Here is a 16,577-nt window from a genome sequence, read left to right as displayed (position 1 = left end):
CAAAGTAATCATGGAGACATGAAAACAGAGATTTTCTAATAAAGAAAAAACATACCAAAAATACCCCACCAATGCTATAATTTCAGGAATCCTTCTGTGGTTAAAGAAGCAAGTGGAATTGGGCTTTCCTAGAACCTTCTTTGCACCACCTTCACAGATTATCCTTGGTATAATTAAATTTGCATTGTGTTAAACTCAAACCTATGTTTTATACAGAAATTTGCAAAGTAAGAACCAAAATATCTCAGTGCAATTAAAATTACAAATTCTTCCCATTAAAAGAACTAAATGGGAATTCCCTGTGATAATTTCTCAAAGTTCACGTTAAAAACTTAAGAAAAAGGTAAATAAACCAAACATCTTCATAGAAAAATTGTATTTACAACTCCATTCAAAAGCAGTTTTTCAAAGCAAACACATTGTAACACTGAAGGTGAAAAATCTATGCTCACCCAAAGCTGCCAGGTCTAATAACTTACTGAGAGAATACTACATCAAAAATAAGGCAATAACCCAAAATATAGCATTAAAGATTTCTCTATCCCCACAACTAGATAGAATGAATCTAACTAGGAGCAAATGATATGCTTCATTCAGTTTCACTATGGCTGAAATCTTTAAGGACATAAGTGTTAAAATGTGATCTTCATTCTTCATTAGACTTGAACACTTCAAGAAAAATAATTTCTAAAGCACAAAGAGGTAAAGAGGTATAATCTTTCAAAAAGATATTCAGTGTTCAAAATTCAAGAATGCAATATCAATTCACAATGGGCATTAGGAGAATATACACAATACAGTAAGAGCAAATTAATTTATTTAGTACTTTTTCCATTCCATATCATCAGGAGGATTGATTTCAACTTTCCTTTTACCTACATCAGACCAGTTGGTACTCAAAACTGTACCACCAGACTCCATCTGCAATGAAAAATAAAAATGTGTTAATTACCATTTAATTAACACATTAAAATCAAAATAGAATATTTTTCTAAAATCAAAATAGAATATTTTTCTAAAAATGTTCCAAGCACAGAGCCCCCAAATATTGGCTATTATACATAGTTCAATATAAACTCTGTGCAATACATGTATTATACATAATAGATTACACACAGACAAAATATATGGCTCAATATAAACTCAAACCAGTATTTTTATTTAATCTTAGGCATTCCAGAGGTTAACAAGTTCCATAAAATCTGAAAAGGAAATTCTAAAGTAGTCAGGGAGGTGCACCACATCTTCCTTTGCTAATCAGCATAGACATGTATGTGGAAAAGCTACCTTCAAATGAAATATTATTAGCTCCCAAAGACAATGATTACTGTAATCTCTTTTGCTGAAGACTGTAAAGACCAGTCAAAATCTTTCTATACCAGCTGAAGAGATTAAGGAGCTCTACTTTGTGCTGTCTTTGTGCCAAACATATGCAAGTTTACTCTGAAAATTTTTAAAAATCAAGACATACATATGCAGGTATAGAAAGTCAGTGTCTCAGTGAAGAATTGGTTATTTATTTACCATCTACTGAATCTACCACCCACCAAGCATATTCATTATTAAAAAAAAAAAAAAACTTCTAGGCTTTCTTAACATGATAAAAATCAATGGATGTGAACCACATCAAAGAATAGTGTAAATTATTAAAATATAAACATTGAAACATAACCAACTGTGTTAGTGGCCAATGTATACAGTTACATATCCTGCACACTGGAACCTCAATGTAACCTCATGTCTGACATACTTTACCGAGCTCCCTTACATGGGCTTTTTGCATGGCAGTTGTGACTTTACTTATCTTTCAAACATGAGATGTCACCACCTCTCTGTGGCTTTCTCTGACCTCTTATTTCTCTACTCCTAAAAAGTTTGTCTTCTGTGTGAGCCTAATTATCCAATTAACATGTGTCACATTGCATTGTTGTAATTTAAGGTTATGTCTTCTATCTGCTTTCCACCCTTGATCTTCAACTAATGCTGAGAGCTCACTAAAGGCAAAGAGTATATTTTACTAATATTCATATCAGTTCTAAGCACAGTGGCCTAGCACATAATGGGCTTTAAATAAAATGCCTGAATTACATTTGACAAGTCTGTATAATAAACTACCCCAAGGCCAGGTATGTTGGCTCAATGCCTGTAATCCCAGCACTTTGGGAGGCCGAGGCGGGCAGATCACCTGAGTTCAGGAGTTCAAGACCAGCCTGGCCAACATGGTGAAACCCCATCTCTACTAAAACTACAAAAATTAGCTAGGCGTAGTGGCATGTGCCTGTAGTGCTAGCTACTCCAGAGGCTAAGTCACGAGAATCACTTGAACCTCGGAGGCAGAGGGTGCAGTGGGTTGAGATTGCACCACTGCACTCCATCCTGAGTAACAGTGTAAAACTCTCTCTCAAACAGACAAACACACTACCCCAAGAGGACCTTCACTTTTAAAACTGAAAAAAAAAGTGGATTTAGTTTACAATGTGACCATATTCTGATGACACTTATTTCCCGCCCACCCCCACCATCTCTCCTTATAGACTGTAGGGCAATTTAGCATTTTTCCTCTGATTTGGTGGTATATCTTGTTCTTTTGTCCCAGTTAGATAAGGATATTATAGAGAACAAGATCCATTTAGTTTATTTCGTATTCCTACAAGGACAGAAGCCCCTGGTATGTTCCAGATCAATGTTGCTGCCCAAATGGCTTACTTTATAGGTATACATAATTTGCTTATAATTATCAAAGTTTCTAAGTGAAAAATAAGTGTAGATTCTACCTTTGATCTTTGATTTGATTTGACATCTTTGATCTGATATATGGTTGATTTTGTCTACCATACTTTTAAAAGTCAAAAGTGAGAAATAGGCCAGGTGCAGTGGCTCACACCTGTAATCCCAGCACTTTGGAAGGCCGAGGTGGGCGGATCACGAGGTCAAGAGATCGAGACCATCCTGGCCAACATGGTGAAACCCTATCTCTACTAAAATATAAAAATTAGCCGGGTGTGGTGGCACGTGCCCGTGGTCCCAGCTACTCGGGAGGCTGAGGCAGAAGAGTCACTTGAACCCAGGAGGTAGAGGTTGCAGTAAGTAGAGACTGTGCCACTGCACTCCAGCCTGGCGACAGAGCAAGACTCCATCTCAAAAACAAAAAACAAAACAAAAAACAAAAGTGAGAATGACTTCTCCTGGGAAGATCGAGTAGATGTACTTTTCCTATTCTTTCCAGTAGTAAATCTAAATACCCTAGTCACTACATATGCAACAAAGGTAAAAAGGCTCTGAAAGGTGCCAGGTGCAGTGGCTCACACCTATAATCCCAGTACTTTGGGAGGACAAGGCAGGAGAATTGCTTAAGTACAGGAGTTCAAGAATAGGCTGGGCAACATAGTGAGACCTTATCTCTACCAAATAGTAATAATAATAAATAAATAAATAAATAAGAAGAAAAAAAAAAGCCAGGTGTGGTGGTGCATGCCTATAGTGTTAGCTGCTTGGGAGGCAGGTGGGAGGATCACTTGAGCTCAGGAGTTCAAGGCTGCAGTGATGCATGATTGCACCACTTGTATTCCACCTGGAACAACAGAGCAAGACCCTGTTGAGAATAAAAAAAAAAAAAGACACCAAAAGGTAAAGTGAAGACAGACCTACTAGAGACCCTGGGACTCAAGAAATGACGTGGTACCAAATTCTCTGGGTTTTCCTTTGCCTCCTATATCCTAGAACTTGGAGCTGAAGAAACTGGAAACACCAAGTGGCATAAACAACAACAAAAAGTCCCAACAAACCCCTGCTCTCTCTTGCCAAGAGATCAGGAAAAGGACACTGCCTAGGAAAACAGAAAACTTTCAGACAACAGGCCAAACCTGGTGGCTCATGCCTGTAATCTCAGCACTTTGTGAGTTCAACAATGGAGGATTGCTTGAGCTCAGAAGTTCAAGAGTAGCCTGGGCAATATGGGGAGACCTCATCTCTACAAAAAATAAAAAAATTAACTGAACTTGGTGGTGCATGCCTGTGATCCCAGCTACTCAGGAGGATCACTCAAGTTCAAGTGGCCAAGGGTGCACTGAGCCACGATCGCACCAATGCACTCCACCCTAGGCGACAGAGGGGGACCCCATCTCAAAAGTGAATGAATAAATAGAAATAGATGATAGAAATGTACATCTTAAGAACCTAGAAAAGAACAAAGTGCACCTAAAGCAAGTAGAAGGAAGAAAATAATAAAAACAAAAATGAATGAAATGTAGAACAAAAAAAAATAGAGAAAAAAATGAAACAAACAGCTAACTGGGAGAAAAAAATTCAATAAAATAAGCAAATCTAGCCAATGGGTAAGTATATACTAGATAATATGTCCTTCAAACCTCTAGCAAGACTAACAAAGAAAAAAGAAAAGACATAAATTACCATTTTAAGAATGGTAAAAATATCACTATAAACCCTGCAGACATCAAAAGAGTAAGGGAGGCCAGGCACAGTGGCTCATGCCTGTAATCCCAGCACTTTGGGAGGCCAAGGCAGGCAGATCACTTGAGCTCAGGAATTACAGACCAGCCTGGGCAATACGGCAAAACCGCATCGCTACAAAAAAATAATAAAATAAAAATAAAGTAGCTGGACATGGCGGCACATGCCTGTAGTCCCAGCCACTGGAGAGGCTGAGAAGGGAGGATCACTTGAGTCTGGGAAGTTGAGGCTGCAGTGATCTATGATTGCACTACTACACTCCAGCCTAGGTGACAGAGAAATGCCCTGTCTCAAAAACAAAAGACAAAAACAAACAAAAAGAATAAGGGACTATACAAACACTGACAACTTGGACAAAATGGATAAATTTCTCAGAAACACAAACCACGAGTCATCCACCTGAAATAGATAATTTGAACAGTCCTATAAAAACATCTAGGTTAACTAAATTTATAACTTTAAATCTCCTAATAAAGAAATCTCCTGGCCCAGATTGTTTCACTGGTAAGTTCTACCAAATACTTGAAGAAAAGTTAACACCAATTATACACAATATCTTCTAAAAAGAGGAAGAGAATAGAATGCTTCCTAATTCATTTTATGAAGTATTACTCTGATGCCAAACCAAACAAAGCACAAAAAAAGAAAATTACAGACTCATATCCCTCATAAAGATAGATAGAATAACCCATAAAAAATATTAGAAAATGGTCAGGTGCGGTGGCTCAAGCCTGTAATCCCAGCACTTTGGGAGGCCGCGAGGCAGGCGGATCATGAGGTCAAGAGATCAAGACCATCCTGGCCATCATATATACATATTTTTATTAAAAAAAAAATTAGAAAAAGGACTGAGAGATATACAATATGACCAAGTAGGGCTCACGCAAGCCTGTCTCAATACTTGCAAATCAATCATATTAATCAGATAAAATCACCGTATTAACAGGCTAAGGAAGAAAAATCATATAATCGTATCAGTCAATACCTACAAAACATCTGACAAAAAGTCAACGTTAAAAGTTAATGATAAAAAAAAATTTCAAGGGCCGGGCGCGGTGGCTCAAGCCTGTAATCCCAGCACTTTGGGAGGCCGAGGCAGGTGGATCACGAGGTCAAGAGATCGAGGCCATCCTGGTCAACATGGTGAAACCCCGTCTCTACTAAAAATACAAAAAATTAGCTGGGCATGGTGGCACGTGCCTGTAATCCCAGCTACTCAGGAGGCTGAGGCAGGAGAATTGCCTGAACCCAGGAGGCGGAGGTTGCGGTGAGCCGAGATCACGCCATTGCACTCCAGCCTGGGTAACAAGAGCGAAACTCCGTCTCAAAAAAAAAAAAATTTTCAAAAAAATAGGAATACAACAGAACTGTCACAACTTAACAAAGATCATCTATAAAAAGACTTACGGTTAACATTATACTTCATAATGAAAGAATAAATACTTTTCCCTTAACATGGGAAACAAGGCAAGGATGTCCACTCTCACTACTCTTACTCAACACAGTGCTGAAGCTGCAGCCAGTGAACTACAGTAACAAAAGGAGATACAAGGCATACAGACAGAAAAGGAAGAAGTAAAACTCTCCATATTTGCAGATGAAATAAAACTATCCGTATTTGAAGATGATTGTCCACATTAAAAAAATGACAAATCTATCCAAAAATACTCCTAGAACTGAGTCCAGCAATGTCACAGAATACAAGATACGCACAAAATTAACCGTATGTCTAGAGTCTAGTAATGAACACCAAAATAATATCTATAATATCACTTTAAAATTTACACGGAAAGACAAATGAGTCAGAGTATCTAAAACCAATTGTGAAAATAAAGGATAAAGTTGGAGGAATGAGTCTACCCAATTTCATACTTACACAGCAACAGTTCGAGACAGTGCGATTAACAGAGGAACATACATATAGATCACATACAGCTCAATCCAACAGAATGGGGAACTTAGACTCACACAAATATGCTCAACTGATTTTTGAGAAAGGTGTGAAAACAATTCAATGGAGAAAAGATAGGCGCTAGAACACTGGAACATACTATCCACCCCACAAAAAGGAATCTCAAGTTAAATCTCACACTTTACATAAAAATTAATTCAAAATGCATCACAGACTTAAACGTAATATGTAGGCCAGATGCTGTGGCTCATGCCTGTAACCTTAGCACTTTAGGAGGCCAAGGCCAAAGGACTGCTCGAGGCCAGAAGTTCAGCGACACAGAGACACCCCCATCTCTACAAAAAAATTTGAAAAACTAGCCAGGCACGGCAGCATGAGGATCATTTGAGCCCAGGACTTTGAGGTTACAGTGAACTGTGACTGTACCACTGTACTCCAGAGTGGGTGACAGAATGAGACCCTGTCTCTAAATTAAAAATGTAATATGTAAAACAATATTACTTTTATTTATTTTTTAAATAGGAGAAAGTCTTTGAGATCTAGGACTAGGCAAAGAGTTAATAGACTTGAAACTAAAAGTGTGATCCATAAAAAGAAAAACTGGTAAATTAGACTTCATCAGAATGAAGTATTTTGGCTCTATGAAAGACTCTGTTAAGAAAATGAAAACTACAAACTGGAAGAAAATATTTACAAACTACATATCTGACAAACATTTGCCAGATTTGTGATCATCAGGGATCACGGAAGAGTAGGGGTGGGGTTCGTGAGTATGGCTATAAAATAGCAACATGAGTGATCCTTGGAATCCATGAAAATGTTCTGTATCTCACTCTTTTTTTTTAAGAGTTAGATTGAGCAGTATGTGATCTTTATTTATGTATATTCTCACTCTGCTGCCCAGGGTGAGTACAGTGGAACGAACACAGCTCACTGCAAACTTGAACTCCTGGGCTCAAAATCCTCCTGCCTCAGATTCCAGAGTGGCTAGGATGACAGGGGCATGACACTATGCCAAGCTGGCTTTTACATTTTTTGTAGAGACCAGATCTTACTATACTGCCCAGGCTCGTCTCAAATTCCTAGCCTCAAGGGATCCTGTGGTCTGACTCCCAAAGCACTGGGATAAATGGTGTCAGCCACTGCATGCAGCCATTAATTGTCAATATCATGGTTGTGACATTGTACCACAGTTTTGACAAAATGTTTTCATCAGTGGAAACTTCATATAGGGTACAAAGAATCTCATTTCTTATGATTGCATGTGAATCTACAATTATCTCAAAACTAAAAGTTTAAAGAAAACTTTTTTTTTTTTTGAGGTAGGGTCTCTGTTGCCCAGGCTGTAGTGCACTGGGAAAAAAAAATAGCTCATGGCAACCTCGACCTCCCAGGTTCAAGAGATACTCCCACCTCACCTTCCCAAGTAGGTGGGACCACAAGCACACGCCACCAGAACTAGTTCTTTTTTTTTTTTGGGGGGGGGGCAGAGATAGGGTCTCTCTATGTTGCCCAGGCTGATCTCAAGATCTTTAGGCTCAAGTGATCCTCCCACCTCCGACTCGCAAAGTAACGCAAAAAAATTTTTAATCAATAGTGAGGCTGGTCGAGGTGACTCGCACCTGTAATCCTAGCACTTTGAGAGGCTGAGGTGGCTAGACTGCTTGAAGCCAGGGGTTTGAGGCTAGAATGTGACACAACCCATTTCTACAAAAAATTTTAAAAATTAGCTAGGTGTGGTGATGCACGTCTATAGTCCCAGCTACTGGGGAGGCTGAGGTAGAAGGATCACTGGAGCCCAGGAGAGGTTGCAGTGAGCCAAGATCACACCACTGCACTCAAGCCAGGGCAACAGAGAGAGACCTTGTCTCTTTTTTTTTTTTTGAGACGGAGTTTCGCTGTTGTTACCCAGACTGGAGTGCAATGGCACAATCTTGGCTCACCGCAACCTCCACCTCCTGGGTTCAAGCAATTCTCCTGCCTCAGCCTCCCGAGTAAGCTGGGACTACAGGTGCGCACCACCATGCCCAGCTAATTTTTGTATTTTTAGTAGAGACGGGGTTTCACCTTGTTGACCAGGATGGTCTCGATCTCTTGACCTCGGGATCCACCCACCTCAGCCTCCCAAAATGCCGGGATTATAAGCATGAGCCACCGCGCAGGGACAGACCTTGTCTCTTAATAAATAAATAAACCATGAAAAGCACAATCATCACCAATTACCACATATTTCTTAAGTGTGAAATACCTGAGCATCAACCACATGAACTATTAAATTATTAAATACTAATTTTAACTTTCTACTGTAAATATGTCTTAAAAGAAAACGGTCATATTTCCAGAGCTACTGGTATTAATAAAAGTCACATGATTACAACTGCAAGGTAATAATCTACACAGTTCTACAGTGACAAATTGTTACTAAAATCTTGAGGTCTAATTTATGTATTTATGCTGCCCTGACAAAAAGCCTAAATTTTCTTAATCAAGAGAGTTGTTAAATTAATGAATAATGTGCACCGTCTACTTGCAAACACTCTTGTGGAAAGTTTCCCATCTATATTCTTCATCTCTAACATTAAGACTACATATGATTCTACAAGGGAAACAATAGAAGTTCACTCAGCTACTGTGATAAATCCCAGTAAGATGACTCCATATCAATCTAACTCACTGATTAAAAAGAGAAATACCTATTTAGGATAAACTACTTGTTTCTCCTCTCTTCCATAAATTTTCAGCTTCCTCAAAAATTACTCTTAGAGCAAAAAGAAACATTCAGACAGACCTTATTCAAAAAGTTCTCCCAGCTATAGTACATGCAATTTGGTCTCACATTACCAATTTTCTCTTTTAAAATATGTAAAATTTGCTCCTATATACATTTCTTTAAAAGTTTATATTCTTACAAAGGATTTGTTCATGGCACGTTTCACTTCATCAGAACCATCTGAATAGATCTGCTGAAATAGTCTGTTTAAAGCTGCATCTCCCTCCAACTTTTCATTCTTTTCTTCTTCTTTTATCTCACCAACCAATTTATCCCAATTTCTTGTATAAGGAGATGATGATGGATATAGGTTCTTCACATCTATGAAGTAAAAAGGCAGAAGTAATCAACATGTTTCACGATGTCAAGAATATGTAAACTTTGTGACTATGTATATGGAATATCTTAGCAAACAGTTTAGGTTACTGAATCTCATGTATGCAATAAATGTCTTTCTGATATATACATCAATAACAAAATTCATATTTCTAAAAACTGAATCAGTTACCATAATGTAAAATCTGGCAATTTCTTTTGAGCAAAATAACTCAAAGTGTAAACTTTTGACACGTTATACAAAATTAAGATTAAAAGCAGATTCTTCAAGTTGATAACAGGAAAAACTAGATGAAAAGTATACAGGGACTTTTATGTTTTCAGAAAAGTTGCAAAGATAGTACAAACAATTCTAAAAATGAAAGTTTTTTTAAAGGATGCCTAAGAAATCTTTTGTAACTAAAATTTTAATAAATGTCAAAAATGTGACTTTTTCTAAAGTACTTATGTATCTTTCAGAATATAAATAGCTTAAAAATAGAAATAATCATCCATGCCACTCCATACTCTCCCCACATCAAAAATGTAAAATTATTTCAATAGGCAATAACAGTAAGTAATTCCTAAATGTTTAAAGTACGACACTTGATGATCTAAAGTTCAATGCCCATATCCCACACACCAAGCAAATAACAGTATTTGTAAGGCACACTGGGGTAAACAGAGGCTGCTTGCAGCCAGAGAGGCTACTGGCCCACAGGCTCGGGGTGCTGCCAAGACTGCACCAAAGACCAAGGGCATCAAGATTTTGGCACACAAATAATTAGAAAATAACTAGCCAACCTAGTAGCTGTAGGAGCAGCTCTGGTCACTGTCCACTGAAAATATAATGACAGCCTCAAATGTCAGCCACATATATAAAATTTCTAGTAACTACATTACTAAAAAGAATCAGGTGAAATGCAGTCATATTTAACCTAATATATCAAATATAGTATATTTTGACATGAAACCAAGAGGCTAGGGCATGGGGGCTCATGTCTGTAATCCCAGCACTTTGAAAGGCCAAGGTGGGAGAATTGCTTGAGGCCAGGAAGTGTGAGACCAGCCTGGACAACATGGTGAGACCCCATCTCTATGGGAAAAAAAAAAAAAAAAAAATAGCTGGGCATGGTGGCACATGCTGCAGTCCCAGCTACTTGGAAGGCTGGGGTGGGAGAACTGCTTGAGTCCAGGAGGTCAAGGCTACACTGAGCCATGACAGTGCCACTGCATTCCAGCCTGGATGACACAGCAAGACCTCCCCCACCTCTCAAAAAAAAAGAAACCAATAAAAAAAATGAAGATATTTTATATTCTTTTTTTCATACTAAGTTTTCAAACCGTGGCATTTATTTCACATAGCACATCTCAATGCAGACTGGTCATATTTCAAGTGCTCAACAGGTACATGTAGCCAGTAACTACTCTATTAGACAACAGAGCTATAGTTTTCAAAAAACCCAATTCAAAATTTCCCCATCTGTACTGTATTAGGACACACGGATATTAACCTAAAAGGTCCTAACAATACCGCTCTCTACATCCCTTTTGTCAAAATAGCTGAGAAACTACTTAACATCCACTGTTTTTCAACCCTTTCTCTTCACTGTAAACCAACCTTCTCCACACCCTCTTCAAAACAAAACAAAACAACACAACACACACACCACCACCACATAGTTTTTTTCATGGCCAAATATATTATTTTGAAAATCCTATCCACCTTCCTTCAACTAGATATCCTTCTATCTTTGTACATTTACACTAGTAGACAAAGAGAACAAAAAATGCATGCCATGGTAAGTTAAGAGCCTGGGAAACACGGATTTAATTAATCCTAATGCTGACTCCCAGGAAGGATGAGAATAGAGGTTTTAACCTCTGTTTTATAGATAAGAAAGTTGGCCCAGATAGGTTGAGTGACTTGCCTTATCTACAGTCTCCAGCTTGCAATACACAAGAATCTGACAAGCATATTAATTTCTTACAAAAACAGGACAGGAAGAATATCATCTTGAATATCTAAAGTGTTGAGTTTAGAAAAAACTTTATAACTATAACACTAAAAAATCTTAATTTTTAATCTCAGAAAAACTTTTAACAGCTGGATATGGTAGAACTACTGCGAGATGAGTAATCTAACTCCCCTGCTCATTCACTATCATATCAAATAACTCCACAGATACTCATCTCAGCAAAGATTGTTTCCATTGTTACAAAATGCAACAACAAGCAGTACTCAAGGAGTAGACAATGGGTTAACAGAATAATTGGACCCAACTGAGCAGACCTAGGTTTTAGTCCTAGACAATGAGAACTGGTGGATAATCTTGAGCTTAACCTTTCTGAGCCTGCAAAATGGGAGGAATACTAAGGAGCTGCCTGTTATACAGGGCTGTTAGAATTAAGTAAGATAATACATTTAAAGTGATTAAATTTTTTTTAGGTTTTCACCTACATATAAACCTCAGCCTAAAAATCTTGGAGTCAGTCCCAAGAGAAGCACATACATCTTTCAAATAAAGCGTGAGGCAGATGCTTAACTAAATACCAACTAGATATATTTCAGTCCTTAAAAAGTATCTGTTGGTGTTGATCTCCTGATTTTGAAAATTATACCATAGACTACTTAAGACGTAATCATTGGACTAGTTACAACACTATCACTGGGGGAAACTGAGTGAAAGTTACATGGGAATCTCTTATTTTTGTAACTTCTAAATATGAAATTATTTCTAAAGAAATAACTATTCATACACACACACATGATATGTTCAATAACTCGGTGTTTTCTAAAGGGTGCCAAAAGGGAAATGTGTTTTCTGTTAAAGAAAGCAGTCAAAATCAGAAAACGTAGCTGAGATAAATATTAGCTCATTTCAGTCATTAAATCAGACCATTACTTCTAATAAAAAGAAATTTCCCTCCACTCATTAATAAGGCTATTGCTATAAAATATAATCTTAGGTTGTAGTTCTGAGTGTGCTGTGAATTAGCCCAACAGAAAAATTCTTATCTAATCATTGCATTGCTTAAAATTAACCTCAACACAAAGTTCTGTTTCTTACAGGGTTATATATACAATGAATCCTGGTTTTCTACTATTCTCCTAGACTTTCCTAAGGCATTCATTACCTATGTGTGTCCATCTCTAAACTGGCAATATGAAATGGGGTAGATACCTTACCCTGTGAAGCCCTGAAAATTCCAGGAAGTTAGATGACAATATCAGTAGAAGTAATAGAAAGGAATAAACAAGAGACGGAGAGGGAAGGGGGGAAATGTATCCACAGAGTAAACCAACTTACAACTCAAAAAGAAAACAACAAGAAAAGCCAATACACAAAAATAAACATCCTCCAAATGATGTCATAAACTTTTCATAGTAAATAATAAATCCCAACTCCCTCTGGGATTTTGCTGCCATTCATTTGTATTCTTAGAATTTGAGAAGTTAGATCTTTCACAGGAAGGCTACTTTATATTCATTACAGAGCAATCTTATTACATTCAATGTATCTTATCTTGGGAATGAAAGTAAAAAGCATATTCATTACTATTTAATTTCAATTACACAACACAATATGAATATAAAGCTCATCAAGGCCAGAAAACAAACCTGCTATGAATTGTTTTGGCGTAGGCTCATCTCCTTGCCCCTCTAGCTTTTCCCATCTCACAGCCTCTGGCTTTTTCAGTTTAATTTCAATCTAGAGAAAACACCAAATAAAATCCATTAGTCAATATAAAATACACAAAACAGTAAAAAATGCAGTTTTCTTAAGTTATCAAAGTTTTGTAAGAATAGTATCTTTGACAGTTTCCTTAAATTATAAAAGGTTAAATTTGAAAAACTATGGAACAATTTTGTTTCTACACTCAAAATTCACCCTTGGGAAAAAAACAACATACGTACTCTATAAGCTACAATCAAGAAGAGACTCGAAATACATATGCCTTTTTTTCATCCAAAGCAGTGTTCTGAACCAAGAATGATCCTGCCCTCCAAGGGACATTTATTTAGCCATGTCTGGAGACACTGTGGGTTGTCATATTGGAGTGAGGGGAGAGGTGGTAATGACATCTAGTGAGTAGAGACTATAGTTGCTACTAAACATCCTACAATGTACCAGGCAATCCTCCAAAATGTCAATAACACCACTATTGAGAAATTTGATTCTTGCTGGAGTGCAGTGGAACAATCACAGCTCACTCCAACGTTTAACTCCTGGGCTCAAGTGATCCTCCAGCCTCAGCTTTCCAAGCAGCTGGGACTACAGACATGTGTCACCACTCCTGGCAATTTTGTTTTTTAATTATTTGTAGAGACAGAGTCTTACTGGATTGCCCAGGCTAGTCTCAGACTCCTGGCTTCAAGCCATTCTCCCATCTCAGCCTCCCAAAATGCTAGGATTACAGGCATGAGCCACCATGCCCGGCTGGATTTTTAAAATATTAAATATATACCCGCAACCATTTGGAAGTATGTGAGATACTTTAAGAAAGTTACTAAAGTTCTAAATAAGTAAATGTTCTAAAAGCTCAGGAGAGACCACACCTGACTGTGAAGAAGAAAGGCTTTAATAGACCTTGAAGGGCTTTGAAGGGTAGATGTATTTGCAAGAGTAAAGAGGTAGGTCTCCAGAGGCACAGGGAATGGTCTAACCAAAGCAGTGGGGTATGAAAGGACACGACATCAGGGACTATCGAGATAAGTTCACTCATTAAAATGAAAAGTTAACAGTATCCTAATAGCATCTTTTACTCTCTAATCAAGGCTAGCCCCGAATCTCTCCTTACCCCTAACACACACAGTCACGCAGCATTTTATCTAGCTTTTGTTTTCTTTATTCAAATAATGTTCTCACCTGTTTTTAACTGGTTAAAATCAGCATTTTTAGTCCAAATATTAAAGTAAGCACTGTAATAAACATTACATAAAATAGTTTAAATGAACTGAATTAGAATTTTATATTCTAATGGTTTTTTTCCTATGAAAAAGATCACTATTTTTGTAAACAGAATTAAAAATTCAAAAGGCAAGGCCGGGCGCAGTGGCTCAAGCCTGTAATCTCAGCACTTTGGGAGGCCGAGGCGGGTGGATCACAAGGTCAAGAGATCGAGACCATCCTGGTCAACATGGTGAAACCCCGTCTCTACTAAAAATACAAAAAATTAGCTGAGCATGGTGGCGCGTGCCTGTAATCCCAGCTACTCAGGAGGCTGAGGCAGGAGAATTGCCTGAACCCAGGAGGCGGAGGTTGCGGTGAGCCGAGATCGCGCCATTGCACTCCAGCCTGGGTAACATGAGTGAAACTCCGTCTCAAAAAAAAAAAAAAAAAAAAAAAAAAAAAAAAAAAAAAAAAAAAAAATTCAAAAGGCAGACTTAAAAAGAGAAGTCTATTCACCCTTTGGTTCTTTGACTTCTTTTTATCAAATGACTCATTTAAACTAGCAATTCCTAGTAATCTTTATACCATCTGCATTTAGAAAGCACCTTAAAATACCTTAACAAAGTGCTAACATAGGGAAATCCACCAATATTTTTAATCAGACATGAAATGATGGTATATGTATCTGGGGTATGTGGTCTCGAGTGTTTATTTTTATTTTCTTTAGGAGCAAAAAAACATAATAAATAACTGTTTTCATAAAAGAAAAATATGAAACAAACGTCAACGAGATAAGGGCAAAGAGGGTAATCCCGGCACTTTGGGAGGCCAAGGCAGGCAGATCATCTGAGGTCAGGAGTTTAAGACCAGCCTGGCCAACATGGCGAAACCCCATCTCTACTAAAAATACAAAAAGACTACAGGCATGGTGGCACATGCCTGTAATCCCAGCTACTTGGGAGGCTGAGACAGAATTGCTTGAACCTGGGAGGCAGAGTCTGCAGTGAACTGAGATCGGGCTGCTGCACTCCAGTCTGGGCAACAGAGTAAGACTCTGTCCAAAAAAAAAAAAGAAAAAGAAAAAGTATAGTATCTTTGATATTATTTACATGTTTAAACTCTACACACATAAAAACATTATTTCATAAGGATCTCTAGAATTCCCTAACGTGAACTACAATTAATTTTTTATAAAGTAATATACCACCACCATTTTCTCATACACAGTATTAAGTGATAGTACTTTGGTTACTTTAAGTTGTCACCGCTACAGTATTTATCAAAAGGGGACATAAATCCAATAGAAGGCAACGACATAGCAACAGTTACTAAATATAACTTAATATCTGAAAAATTAAAATCGCATCTTGCTTCTTTAATTTTCAACTCATCTAAAAAAAAATGAGGGCCTGGAAAGTACTGTGTACATCACCACACTAAACTTGGCCACAGGCCCCTATATTCACACTTCACATTCCTATAACTATGTACATACTATCTATAAAAATTTCCTTGTTTTACCTGAAGAGCAGCACAGAGTAGCATTCACATTTACTGAAAGGCACTATAACCTGAGTAACTGTGCAGTATGAACAAGAGGACTTTATAAATCCAAAGACAAAGCTCTTAGTAACAACCTATTTCAGCTGACACAAGCTGACCTCAACTTGAAATTATATTTAATCCATTAATTAAAATAGCTGCATGTAATAAACCACTTAAAATAGCTTTTTAAAAAAGGTAAAAGGGGCCAGGTGTGGTGGCTCACACCTGTAATCCTGGTGTTTTGGAAGGCTGAAGTGGGAGGATCACTTGAGCCCAAGAGATGGAGACCAGTGAGCCATGATCACTCCACTGCACTCCAGCATAAGCAACAGTGAGACCCTTTCTCCCCCTCCACAAAAAAAAGTAAAAGGGAGGGACTAATTCCCTATTAATTCCTTTTTACACTTAATTCACTTTCAATGTTTGTACATGCTTTTAAAAATGAAGTTTTAAGATGATTCTAGCACATAGTTCCAGAATTAGCACCAGTCTAATTTCAGAGGTTTTTATTGCAACCATTAACAAACCATTCTATTTTAAGTAAAAAATACTTTAAAGGTAACTTAAAACTTTAGTAGATTGCTTGAATGTTGCTCTCATATGTACAGGGAAAGCTCTCAGGGTGCTAATATCTCAAGAGTATTCACAGATTATCCATAAGAATGCCTAC

General features: G+C 37.6%; 1 protein-coding gene across 2 annotated transcripts in view; it reads right to left on the bottom strand.

Moving 5' to 3' along the window:
• Positions 1-361: 361 nt before the first annotated feature.
• The window catches only part of SUGT1 (SGT1 homolog, MIS12 kinetochore complex assembly cochaperone), a 38,243-nt gene continuing 22,027 nt past the window's right edge, over positions 362-16,577 (bottom strand). For both annotated transcript variants that reach the window (XM_032277308.1, XM_032277309.1), the window contains 3 exons: positions 13,090-13,180; positions 9,292-9,473; positions 362-921 (listed from right to left, as the gene is read on the bottom strand). In XM_032277308.1, the coding sequence (XP_032133199.1) occupies positions 820-921; positions 9,292-9,473; positions 13,090-13,180 (375 nt within the window). In that variant the 3' untranslated portion in view covers positions 362-819. The remainder of the gene's footprint in view (positions 922-9,291; positions 9,474-13,089; positions 13,181-16,577) is intronic.

The sequence above is a fragment of the Sapajus apella genome, unplaced genomic scaffold (genome assembly GCF_009761245.1).
Source record: "Sapajus apella isolate SASKATOON/1434 unplaced genomic scaffold, GSC_monkey_1.0 scaffold9, whole genome shotgun sequence".
NCBI classification, from domain to species: Eukaryota; Metazoa; Chordata; class Mammalia; order Primates; family Cebidae; genus Sapajus; species Sapajus apella.
Note: the sequence above shows the minus strand (reverse complement) of the source record. Positions and strands in the feature narration are given on the sequence as shown.